The 13,796-nt window shown below is 32.2% G+C and overlaps 1 protein-coding gene across 2 annotated transcripts; it reads right to left on the bottom strand.

Annotated features, from left to right (window-relative positions):
- Positions 1-38: 38 nt before the first annotated feature.
- Positions 39-4,289, bottom strand: LOC120358828. Of its 2 annotated transcripts, XM_039454368.1 has the most exons (6): positions 4,152-4,289; positions 3,821-3,988; positions 3,463-3,615; positions 3,288-3,356; positions 3,165-3,221; positions 39-2,908 (listed from the first exon to the last, which is right to left on the bottom strand). In XM_039454368.1, the coding sequence occupies exons 3-6, from the start codon at positions 3,561-3,563 to the stop codon at positions 2,722-2,724; spliced, it is 414 nt and encodes a 137-aa protein (XP_039310302.1). In that variant the 5' UTR covers positions 3,564-3,615; positions 3,821-3,988; positions 4,152-4,289; the 3' UTR covers positions 39-2,721. The 2 variants fall into 2 exon arrangements, with proteins under 2 accessions (XP_039310302.1, XP_039310303.1); XM_039454369.1 differs by lacking the exon at positions 3,165-3,221.
- Positions 4,290-13,796: the final 9,507 nt, after the last annotated feature.

Genomic DNA, 13,796 nt, shown 5'->3' on the forward strand with positions numbered 1-13,796 from the left:
ATTACAATTATTTTTAAAATAAATTATTGTAAATACTGTTAAAAATACAAAAATAATATAATTCAGTAAAGTAACCAATATACGCAATATAACATTCTTTAAAACTTATGATATTAATAAAACTATAAAGTTATAATTACTTTAATATTTATTATATAATATTAATGTTGTAAGCCATAAATTGTAAAGTTTTAACTCTTCCTGTTTCAACTCTATCAATTGCCCATACCTCAGCTACTTAACTCATTTCAGTATGAATCAGAGAAGTAGAGAAAAAAAGAAAGAGAAAAACTTTGTATTATTAATTACAAAAAGGTTAATTTATCAACCTTTTTACGCTCACAAGTTTAATTTAATTGTTCTCCTCAGTTCTTGTCTTGGCTTGAATATTCAGTCCCATAGAAATAATTTGAGATTACCAACAATTATATAATTATATAAATATACATATTTAATAAACTATATCATATATTATACGTATATCGCAGCATACAACATGCAATAAAATAAACTTTAAACTCCTTTTTCACCTCTATCAATTGTTCATACCTCAGCCACTCGGTCCACCTCAGTATGAATAATAGATAGAGAAAAAAAGAAAGAAAAACGCATGCATTTATCTAATATAAATATGTAATGCAAAGCAAAAATGCAAGAAATAGTTAACACACATAAGCATATTATAAAAATAAGACTGTGAATATATAAAAATAATGAAATTAGAATAAAAATTATAGATGTAAAATATTTACAAGTTTTATATTCTTTTTACTTACACTTTTACAAGATTTATTATGGTCAGATAATGTATAATAAATACGCATACGTAGAAACAGTTTTATCAAAAAATCTACAGGAAAAGCTGGACATGGCGGTTCAAAAACGACAGTTTGTGTAAGTTGATATAAATAGCCGCCAATATTTTTTTAAAAACAATTATTTTCAACATTTGTTACAAAGATTTTTTCCAATTTATGTATATAAGAACAAAAATTATTGTTTGCTACGTGCAAATTTCCAAATTGATTGTCCTGTTCATTAACATAACTTCTAAAAGAACAATATAAAGTAGTATCATCTAATACAGTCTTATTTTCATTTACATATTCTATACATGCATGACATGAATGATTTTCGGTACATTTCTTGATTAAATATCCGCATATATATTTAAATGCATTTTCCTCTGACAGATCCATAGCATAGTAATCATGATTTGGGATATCTAAAATTTTGAGCGGCGGAGATGACATAATTTCAATACATTCAGTAAAATATGGTGTTCTACTACTAATAACATTTAACATTTCATCTTTATCTTCGCTACAATTCTGTGCATCTGAGTATTGTACAAATTTCACACTAAAAAGTTTTTTAAAAGCACGCTGAAACTGTATAGCCCGTTGGATTCAAACAATTACCACCTTGTTGCCTTACAGTACCAAAGAAATTTTCTAAGCAATCTTGATTTATTCGACGTGTTTGAAGAAAAGGAAAATTGTAAGATTTTAATCTATCCCATAATTGCATTATGCTTCTAATTGTGATCTGCCAGGATTGAAAGCATTTAACTTTCACGCGCACACCGTTGATGTTAACAACATTAATATGTTTTATGAAACATAACATTTCGTCTAAAAATTGTATTTGTTTCTCACTTCCAGTGAAAACTTTACCATATTCTTTTGGATTATGTACACTTGAGGAATTTAAAATATCAAACAATTTGTCGAAATGATCAATTAAATCTATCGTGCCAACAGCTTCACTCAAAAGCAAACCGCAAGACATTTGTGTGCACGCCAGCAGCCACTCGATTACTGAATATTTGGGCAGCAAATTTCACCTTCATTTTGTGAAAATTATTCGGTTCTATATGATGCTTGGATAACTTAGGAGCCATTTTCATCCATTGTTTGCTGTCTCTATTATAAAATTCAACAATATCAGCCCAAGAAGCTTTTTTATTATTAAATTCAAAATTATATTTTAATAAATTATTGCGTGTTGCTTTTATTAAATCAGGAGTATCAAAAATATAAAATACTTCCTCTTTATCTACTAAGAAAGTAGAATTTTGTGTCGAAATGCCCAGTTCTCGAGATAGCTGTATAAAATTAGATTCCATATCTGACACCAAAGCATGCACTGTAGCACCACAGTTCGTAACTTAATAATAATATTAAATATTATATCTTTTAGAACGTTGCTCCGACATGATGTTTCAATAAAACAATAGCAAACAGGAAGCTTCCAATTTCCTGCAATACTTCGTGCCATTATAACTAAAGCACTTTTTGCAAGTTTCGAACATTTTTCAGAACCTGTGTCTTCAAAACCAATAATTTCATCTCGCGAAACATTATAAAATAAATGAGCTTTTAAACTCATTTCGTCCACGCATAATATGCAATGTTTTTCTATTGACGGTAATGATTTCAATTTTAGAGTTACAGCGTCAAAAATTTTATCATTAATTCCTGGTATGATATTCCAAGATTGGATAAATAATTGAAGCGAACGCACTGAAGGCAAAGCAAATTCTTTAACTAAATTTTTATAATTGGGCTCGAAAAATATAAGGATAAAGCAAATTTTTTTAAATCAATATCGTATCGCCTTCCATGTTTATTTTTTGTCAGAGCATCGATCTGCGTTATTAACAATTTTTGGAAATTTCCAGAAAATAACTTGCTGCCTAATTGTCGAATGTTTGTAATATCATTTTCTTCTGCCACTGCCGATGTAACCAACTTCTGTTGCTTCAATTTTTTTCTCAGGCGTCGAACGGTTTGTTGTAATTTCTTGTTTTCTTAATTTTAAAATTCTTGATTGTAGTCTCTTCTTTCGTGGTCTTGAATGTAATTCCTCTTTTCGTGGATTCCATTTTTTTACTGCTGGACGTGCTCTATAACATATCCAAATGTATTATATATTAAATATAGCAAGAAAGTAAATTTACCAAAATAGTTTTACAAATAAAAACATTAATAACAAAATGATTTGTAAATAAAAATTATATTTTCTTTGTTGCATAAATTGAAAAAAACATTAATATTAAAAAAATATTTATATAATAATTATTAATCAAAAAATAATATTTTATATATAATTAATATTTTCAAAATATTGTATTAATATTTTATTATAATATAACAACTTACGATTTAGCTTTAGCATCAGTATTAGGGGTATCAATACGTAATTTCCATTGAATGTTTCTGAAAAATAGAACAAATTTTTATCATATTTTTAGAAATAAGTAGAAAATAGTTCATAATTATTACCTATTTCCATTCTCTTCCTGTTGGTTCTCTTCTCTTATTGGTTTAGGCTCTATTTCCATACATACATTTCTACAAAGAATGCATATTATAATATTATATTACGTCATTACATGAAATAAAATATTATATAAATATAAAAAGGTTAATAATATACAACAATTCAGATTTTCCTTACTGATGTATTTGTTCAACTACTGCTTGGAATTTATCTGCTTCAGCTTGTGGTTCCATTTCTGCTTCTACTTCTACTTTTATGTGTCCTGCTTCAGCTTGCATATCTTCTTCTGTTGCTACTTCTGCTTGCTGTGCTCCTCCTGCTAACGGATTTCTAAAATAATATGATAAAAATTTTTTAATTTAAAACATTGTTCCTATTATAAATGTAAAAATAACTTATTATTTTTTATATTGTTTTTTTTTGTATTAAATAATAACTGTAATTATTTTATATTTTAACATATTTAATATATCAAAAATAAAAAAAAGTTATAAATAACTATTTAAAAAGTCAGAAACTAGAATTGAAAACTTACTCAAAAAATATGGTTGGTACAGCATCTGGATGTAAACGGAGTGTGGTCTTTTTTATAAACCATTTTTCCTCAAAATGCAGATGACATATTGTACAATTGTTGTAAGCATAATTTGGACCTTTCTGTTCCAAATCTAGTCTATTGGTTGCTTTAATCCATTGCAGCCATCTGAATATGTAATATAATAATTTAATATAAAAAAGCTTACATATATAAATGTATTAAATATAATCAAATAATAAAATGTTTAAAACGTTACATTAAATATTACATACACAAGTATAATGTTCTTGAAAAAAGCATTTTTTACAAATAATAAATAAAAGATTACCTGTCATGTTCCTTTGAAATCTAAAGAAGTGTCGTTTTTCCACAGCGACAGTACTCATACATTTCGGCACAGTACTCATACATTTCGGCACAGCACACCACTGTTTTCCTTTTTTATTCATTTTTCAGTTTGTCACCAAAATTAAACGCCAATAACAGGAATATCTGAAACAAAAAGCCAAGATCAAAGTGCAGTTTCCTATAAAAAAATAGAAAATCTATATAAATATTTATATAGGTTAACTATTTTCTCTTAGGATAATACTTCAATCAAATTTCACTATTTCTTTATAACTTTTTTTGCACTTTACTTTCACTATATAACACTATTCTGGATTACTTTATCACTTTAATATATCACCTTATCACTTTAATAACTTCTAACCGCCAAAAATGTTTATGACCATTCAAAAGCTGAAAGAGCGAACGAGACAGAATGTAAACAAAGAAAGAGGAAGCGAAAGAGAGATACCCGCTGACCTCGCGCATGCGCACTCTATTTTAGGCTTCAAAAATTTCCGAGAGTTGCGCTATTTAAAAGAATAACAACCAAAAGAATAAAAAAAATCGAAACAGATTTTAGTTTGGCATTAATACAGTCGGCCTGCAGAACTTTTAATGGCATTACTTTACACAGTTATATCCAGCATATGTATGAAAAATATGAAAAAAATGTACATATGAAAGAAAATGTAACAATTATACATATATGTTCTTCCCATTTTATAAAGACAGTTGTACAAAAAATAAAGAAATGTTATCCTGATGGGAAACAGCAAAAACGCATGCGTTCTATAGCAGCGTCGCTATTAGCAAACATGTTACACTGTAATTGTGTATCAGCTGCTGCTGAAGTGTATGGCGTATTTGTAAAAATCTTCGGAAATGATCACGAAATAAATGATTTCGATCATGTAATAAAATACGTGAAAATAATTACAGAAGACGTAAACAATATCTCAAATGATACATATTCACCGCTACAAGAACAAGCTGAAACGTCTTCTTTCGATAGGAAATCTTCGCTGTATTATAGGGCATTTCAAAACATTGAGAAAAGGGAACGAGAAAATAATAAACTCAGTTCAAAATTGAATCCATTTTTTTCAAAAGAGTTTTTTGATTACGTCACAGATTTTTTAATACCATATTTCCCTTTATGGTCTGCCACGGGTATTGCACAATTCTATTTAAGTCGAGACAGCAATGCTCCTGTCGAAAATTATTTTAAAATTTTAAAACATCAGATACTAGATGGGGAAACGCGCATTCCTGCACCTCGATTTATAAAAGAAAATTTTAATATAATTGAAGCGCGATTACAGGAGCGACAGTTTTCTTTGAAAACTACGCGTTGTAAAGAACGAAAAACGATCAGTGATGATGAAGATAATCCTGTCGAGACGTGGAAGAAATCAAAGCCGAACAAATTTTTAAAATATTCAAAATTTATTAAAGATTACAGTAACACGATTCAACAACATCAAGAGATTACAACAGCTTGTAAAAATAATGATTCTCTAGAATATATCGAAAAATCAGGATATCATCTAACTGAAACAGCAGCAGACAAGTTTTTATTTCGTACAGATATAAGATATCCTGATGGGTTTCCCGACCTAAGAAAAGATATCAACGGGTATATCATTGAAGCTCAAAATTTCAGAACGCTGATGCCATATCAATCCGCAGAACAATATCTGGATGATACTATCATTAATGCGTTTTTTAGTCTTTTACCGAGCATCGCAAAAAATAAAAATATGCCACTTTTATGTTTCGATACTCATTTTTGCCAGAATATATTAACGCAAGGGTTCGTCAGCATCGGGTATAATAAGTGGGCAACACGAAACGCAGTATGGGACTACCCCGTGTGGTTCATACCAATTCATTTTGCAGCTCATTGGACACTTCTGGTGATAGTCCATTCACAGCAAATCATGGTATACCTAGATTCATTACATGGAAGTCCCTATGAAAAGATACTAAATGGAATTTGCAATTTTATGCAGGTACACCTAGGAATTACCTCGTGGAATGAATGGACACTACACATTCTACGAGACGTTCCTTTGCTAATAAAAAATAATGATGTAGGAGGAAATTGTGGAGTGCATGTATGCACATGGGCATACATAATTGCTTCCGGTTCCTACACACAATTTACCGAAAACGATATGAATGTGGCACGTAAAGGCATAGCAAGCTATTTAGCAAACTCAGTTTCTGACAAACGTACGGAAAATAAAACAACAAAATTTCGACATTTAATTTTATCGAATAACGAGCAACAATTAACAATAATTGATAACTCTGTTTTAAAATATTTGAAACAATCGGAAAGTGCTCCATTTCATTTTATAAATATATTTGAATTTACAGCATCTTTGCATTTAATAGTACAAAATGATAAGCCACAGCCACAAACTAGACAAAAAAAATAAATAAATATGAAAATACAAATTTGATGAAGAATAATATAAATAAAAGGGAAGAATACACTATGTCTACAAAGGACACCGTGTTTATGAGAAATATGTATACTGAAAACACTATGTCTACAAAAGACACCGTGTTTATGAGAAATATGTATACTGAAAACACTATGTCTACAAAAGACACCGTGTTTATGAGAAATATGTATACTGAAAACACTATGTCTACAAAAGACACCGTGTTTATGAGAAATATGTATACTGAAAACACTATGTCTACAAAAGACACCGTGTTTATGAGAAATATGTATACTGAAAACACTATGTCTACAAAGGACACCGTGTTTATGAGAAATATGTATATTGAAAACACTATGTCTACAAAAGACACCGTGTTTATGAGAAATATGTATACTGAAAACACTATGCTCACAAAAGACACCGTGTTTATGCGAAATATATATACTGAAATCACACTATGTCTACAAAAAAAACTTTGTCTAATAATAACAACCACAGCAGTTGCAACAAGTGCAACAACAACGGCAGCAGCAGCATCAACAATCTGTAGCAACCGCTACAGCAGGAAAAATGAAATGGTAAATTATTTGTTTAGATTATGTAACATTTATTTATAAAATATTAAATACAATATCATTAACATTTATTTGTAATAATATTGTATTGCAATATTATTACAAATAATATTAATGATATAATTCGTATTAATATTTATTTGTAATAAAATAATAATAAAATTTTTATATTATTCCTATATATTTCAGTTGGCAAACCGTCGGTGACTCGACCACTTCTGGTTTTCCGTGACTGATAACGGCTAAGAATCTTCTATTTTTATTGACACCCTGAAGATGTCACCATTTGAAATTAAAAGAAGAATTAATAATTTGTACAATACATATTAATAGAAATGCCCACTGCTCGCATTGACTCTCATTATCCTAATTTCCAATCATTAACTGTTTTAAATTTTAAGAGTCCTGAATTAATTATATGTTTAATAAAATAATTAATAATATTAATGATAATCTCTAATTTTAACATTATTCACATCGAATTATAAAAATAGTTCGTATAACTACGTTGTAGATTCAAAACTGTTTAAAAATAAATTTTACTTTTCTAACGAACAATGAGAACCGTCCCCTGGCAAATCACACTGCCATCGTATCGTACCGTTTTGTACTCTTAGAGAGTATCTGTGATTTTTTTCAAGTCCCTGTGCGTATGCGTATGACTTAGTTGCTAAATTGTTTATTAGTAATTTTTATTTTTTTAATAAAAAATGAATGCCGTCCCCGGGAAGAGCACCTTGCCACCGTTTTGTACTCTCCTTGGAGACTGTCTCTGATTTTTTTCATGTCCCTGTGCGTATGCGTACGTCGTGGTTGCAAAATTGCTTAAAAATAATTTTTATTTTTTTAATGAAAAATGAGTGCCGTCCCCGGGAAGAGCACCTTGCCACCGTTTTGTACTCTCCTTGGAGAGTGTCTCTGATTTTTTTCATGTCTCTGGGCGTATGCGTACGTCGTGGTTGCAAAATTGTTTAAAAATAATTTTTATTTTTTTAATAAAAAATGAGTGCCGTCCCCAGGAATAGCATCTTGCCACCTTTTTGTACTCTCCTTGGAGAGTGTCTCTGATTTTTTTCATGTCTCTGTGCGTATGCGTACGTCGTGGCTGCTAAGTTGTTTATAATTAATTTTTATTTTTTTAATGAAAAATGGGTGCGGTCCCCGGGAAGAGCACCTTGCCACCGTTTTGTACTCTCCTTGGAGAGTGTCTCTAATTTTTTTCATGTCCCTGTGCGTATGCGTACGTCGTGGCTGCTAAGTTGTTTATAATTTATTTTTATTTTTTTAATGAAAAATGGGTGCCGTCCCCGGTAAGAGCACCTTGCCACCGTTTTGTACTCTCCTTGGAGAGTGTCTCTAATTTTTTTCATGTCCCTGTGCGTATGCGTACGTCGTGGTTGCAAAATTGTTTAAAAATAATTTTTATTTTTTTAATAAAACATGAATGCCGTCCCCGAGAATAGCACCTTGCCACCGTTTTGTACTCTCCTTGGAGAGTGTCTCTGATTTTTTTCATGTCCCTGTGCGTATGCGTATGTCGTGGTTGCAAAATTGTTTAAAAATAATTTTTATTTTTTTAATGAAAAATGAGTGCCGTCCCCGGGAAGGGCACCTTGCCACTGTTTTGTACTCTCCTTGGAGAGTGTCTCTGATTTTTTTTATGTCCCTGTGCGTATGCGTACGTCGTTGTTGCAAAATTGTTTAAAAATAATTTTTATTTTTTTAATAAAAAATGAATGCCGTCCCCGAGAATAGCACCTTGCCACCTTTTTGTACTCTCCTTGGAGAGTGTATCAGATTTTTTTTCATGTCCCTGTGCGTATGCGTACGTCTTTGCAGCAAAATTGTTTAAAAATAATTTTTATTTTTTTAATAAAAAATGAATGCCGTCCCCGAGAATAGCACCTTGCCACCTTTTTGTACTCTCCTTGGAGAGTGTCTCTGATTTTTTTCATGTCCCTGTGCGTATGCGTATGACTTAGCTGCTAAGTTGTTTATAATTAATTCTTATTTTTTTAATAAAAAATGAATGCCGTCTCCGGGAAGAGCACCTTGCCACCGTTTTGTACTCTCCTTGGAGAGTGTCTCTGATTTTTTTCATGTCCCTGTGCGTATGCGTATGTCGTGGTTGCAAAATTGTTTAAAAATAATTTTTATTTTTTTAATGAAAAATGAGTGCCGTCCCCGGGAAGAGCACCTTGCCACCGTTTTGTACTCTCCTTGGAGAGTGTCTCTGATTTTTTTCATGTCCCTGTGAGTATGCGTACGTCGTTGTTGCAAAATTGTTTAAAAATAATTTTTATTTTTTTAATAAAAAATGAATGCCGTCCCCGAGAATAGCACCTTGCCACCTTTTTGTACTCTCCTTGGAGAGTGCCTCTGATTTTTTTCACGTCCCTGTGCGTATGCGTACGTCGTTGTTGCAAAATTGTTTAAAAATAATTTTTATTTTTTTAATAAAAAATGAATGCCGTCCCCGAGAATAGCACCTTGCCACCTTTTTGTACTCTCCTTGGAGAGTGTCTCTGATTTTTTTCATGTCCCTGTGCTTATGCGTATGACTTAGCTGCTAATTTGTTTAGAATTAATTTTTATTTTTTTAATGAAAAATCAATGCCGTCCCCGGGAAGAGCACTTTGCCACCGTTTTGTACTCTCCTTGGAGAGTGTCTCTGATTTTTTTCATGTCCCTGTGCGTATGCGTATGTCGTGGTTGCAAAATTGTTTAAAAATAATTTTTATTTTTTTAATGAAAAATGAGTGCCGTCCCCGGGAAGAGCACCTTGCCACCGTTTTGTACTCTCCTTGGAGAGTGTCTCTGATTTTTTTCATGTCCCTGTGCGTATGCGTACGTCGTTGTTGCAAAATTGTTTAAAAATAATTGTTATTTTTTTAATAAAAAATGAATGCCGTCCCCGAGAATAGCACCTTGCCACCTTTTTGTACTCTCCTTGGAGAGAGTCTCTGATTTTTTGCACGTCCCTGTGCGTATGCGTACGTCGTTGTTGCAAAATCGTTTAAAAATAATTTTTATTTTTTTAATAAAAAATGAATGCCGTCCCCGAGAATAGCACCTTGCCACCTTTTTGTACTCTCCTTGGAGAGTGTCTCTGATTTTTTTCATGTCCCTGTGCGTATGCGTATGACTTAGCTGCTAAGTTGTTTATAATTAATTTTTATTTTTTTAATAAAAAATGAATGCCGTCCCCGAGAATAGTACCTTACCACCGTTTTGTACTCTCCTTGGAGAGTTTCTCTGATTTTTTTCATGTCCCTGTGCGTATGCGTACGTCGTGGCTGCTAAGTTGTTTATAATTAATTTTTATTTTTTTAATGAAAAATGGGTGCCGTCCCCGGGAAGAGCACCTTGCCACCGTTTTGTACTTTCCTTGGAGAGTGTCTCTGATTTTTTTCATGTCTCTGTGCGTATGCGTACGTCGTGGCTGCTAAGTTGTTTATAACTAATTTTTATTTTTTTAATGAAAAATGGGTGCCGTCCCCGGGAAGAGCACCTTGCCACCGTTTTGTACTCTCCTTGGAGAGTGTCTCTAATTTTTTTCATGTCCCTGTGCGTATGCGTACGTCGTGATTGCAAAATTGTTTAAAAATAATTTTTATTTTTTTAATAAAAAATGAGTGCCGTCCCCAGGAATAGCACCTTGCCACCTTTTTGTACTCTCCTTGGAGAGTGTCTCTGATTTTTTTCATGTCCCTGTGCGTATGCGTACGTCGTTGTTGCAAAATTGTTTAAAAATAATTTTTATTTTTTTAATAAAAAATGAATGCCGTCCCCGAGAATAGCACCTTGCCACCTTTTTGTACTCTCCTTGGAGAGAGTCTCTGATTTTTTGCACGTCCCTGTGCGTATGCGTACGTCGTTGTTGCAAAATTGTTTAAAAGTAATTTTAATTTTTTTAATAAAAAATGAATGCCGTCCCCGAGAATAGCACCTTGCCACCTTTTTGTACTCTCCTTGGAGAGTGTCTCTGATTTTTTTCATGTCCCTGTGCTTATGCGTATGACTTAGCTGCTAATTTGATTAGAATTAATTTTTATTTTTTTAATGAAAAATGAATTCCGTCCCCGGGAAGAGCACCTTGCCACCGTTTTGTACTCTTCTTGGAGAGTTTCTCTGATTTTTTTCATGTCCCTGTGCGTATGCGTATGACTTAGCTGCTAAGTTGTTTATAATTAATTTTTATTTTTTTAATGAAAAATGGGTGCCGTCCCCGGGAAGAGCACCTTGCCACCGTTTTGTACTCTCTTTGGAGAGTGTTTCTAATTTTTTTCATGTCCCTGTGCGTATGCGTACTTCGTGATTGCAAAATTGTTTAAAAATAATTTTTATTTTTTTAATAAAAAAGAGTGTCGTCCCCAGGAATAGCACCTTGCCACCTTTTTGTACTCTCCTTGGAGAGTGTCTCTGATTTTTTTTATGTCCCTGTGCGTATGCGTACGTCGTGGTTGCAAAATTGTTTAAAAATAATTTTTATTTTTTTAATAAAAAATGAATGCCGTCCCCGGGAATAGCACCTTGCCACCGTTTTGTACTCTCCTTGGAGAGTGTCTTTGATTTTTTTCATGTCCCTGTGCGTATGCGTACGTCGTGTTTGCAAAATTGTTTAAAAATAATTTTTATTTTTTTAATAAAAAATGAATGCCGTCCCCGGGAATGGCACCTTGCCACCGTTTTGTACTCTCCTTGGAGAGTGTCTTTGATTTTTTTCATATCCCTGTGCGTATGCGTACGTCGTGGTTGCAAAATTGTTTAAAAATAATTGTTATTTTTTTAATGAAAAATGAGTGCCGTCCCCGGGAATAGCACCTTGCCACCGTTTTGTACTCTCCTTGGAGAGTGTCTCTAATTTTTTTCATGTCCCTGTACGTATGCGTACGTCGTGGCTGCTAAGTTGTTTATAATTAATTTTTATTTTTTTAATGAAAAATGGGTGCCGTCCCCGGGAAGAGCACCTTGCCATTGTCTTGTACTCTACTTATAGAGTATCTGTGATTTTTTTCATGTCTCTACGCGTATGCGTACCATGTATGTGCATTTTAATGTTTTTTAATTCCGGGGATACTCAGCACCCTATTCGTCCCTGGCGACCTTTTTCTGGCTGCTAGGTCTGGCTGCCAGTTTTAGCTTCATAATGCTACTGGATGTTCAATAATTAAACGTTGTTTTTCATTAAATAAAAGTTGGTCTATATCCTCTCTTTTTCTTCCTGCTGCAATAAGACAAGCCTGTAGTATATCTTTCCAATTTAAATCATTACAACTTAATGTTAAAAACCATTGTGGAAGACCTAAATTGCGCATCGCAGCTGTTAAACCACTACATGCGGTTTGCCAATAAGCATTAGAACCACGTAAGGCTCTCATGTTAATATGTAAATTTTGAACAAGGCCTTCAAGCACATTATTATTTTGCCTCATTCTAAGACAAACACCAATATTTTGTCGAGCTCGATAATATTCCATAACGGATAAAGAATAAAATAAATAATCATTTCGTTAAAATCGAGAATTTTGACACGTAATACATGCCTGACAATAATCTAATGGCGTAATGAAATGTAATGGCCGTGATGGCTCATGAAGTCCATTTCGTCCTTTTGGAAAGAGTAAAAACCAAGCTAATTCTTCAGCTCTAAATTTAATATGCATCTGAAGAGGTTCTGTAGTCTTCCGTCGTAATGAATACAATGGAGCATTTTGTACTTGATTGTCAATAACGGATTGAACATCAGGTATATTTTCGTCAATAGGTCGTAAAACTGAGGACATAATAATATTATTATTATAGTTGGTTTCATTATTTTGATTTAATTCTTCAGCATTCTGGATAGATTCATTAATAACACTTATCGGTTGTGTTTGTGCAGTATATTCACGTATTTGAGGACAAATATAAGTTATAGTGTATTGATTATCGAAAGTATCATTTGAAGATGTTGGTATGGTTTTCTGTAATATATTATACATTGGAAACGTTGTTGGAAATCGCATTATACATGTGCTGTACTATTTTTTGCTGGCCTACTCTTTTGTCCTCTTGAATGCGAATCAAATATCCAAAAAGAATCATCCAAATGTAATATGGCAACAGAAATTCCATTAGCAGTCAATATGCCATATGATTGATTTTGAAAAAAAATACTTAAAGCATTTTTTTAATTTGGAAATCCTTTACTATTGTCGTTATGTAGATATATTTCCATTATTATTGATTAAAAGATTAATAATGTTTCTAAAAATTTCAACATTTTTGTGCAGTTCATCAACTGATAAAAAATCTCTGGTAATTTCAACAATATGAGGCTCATAGCGATTTGAAATACTTTTTATATATAACGCATCTCCTATTAATAAAATAGTATTAATTAGATTTTTTGTCCAAATTGAAGGAGTATGTAATATACACATAGCTATGGCAACTGCCGCATTCGCATTACATTGTTTTTCTCTTGAATGATCAGAAAATAGAGCGTAACCTTAATACATAGATCCTCTTATTATTGCTCTATTGCCACATATTTTTATTAAATCTGTCTTATTTCTCGTTTGAACTTGCGATGTAGCTGCAGTATTACCATTTTCGTGATTAATGTTA

Source organism: Solenopsis invicta, chromosome 10 (genome assembly GCF_016802725.1).
Source record: "Solenopsis invicta isolate M01_SB chromosome 10, UNIL_Sinv_3.0, whole genome shotgun sequence".
Classification (NCBI taxonomy): domain Eukaryota; kingdom Metazoa; phylum Arthropoda; class Insecta; order Hymenoptera; family Formicidae; genus Solenopsis; species Solenopsis invicta.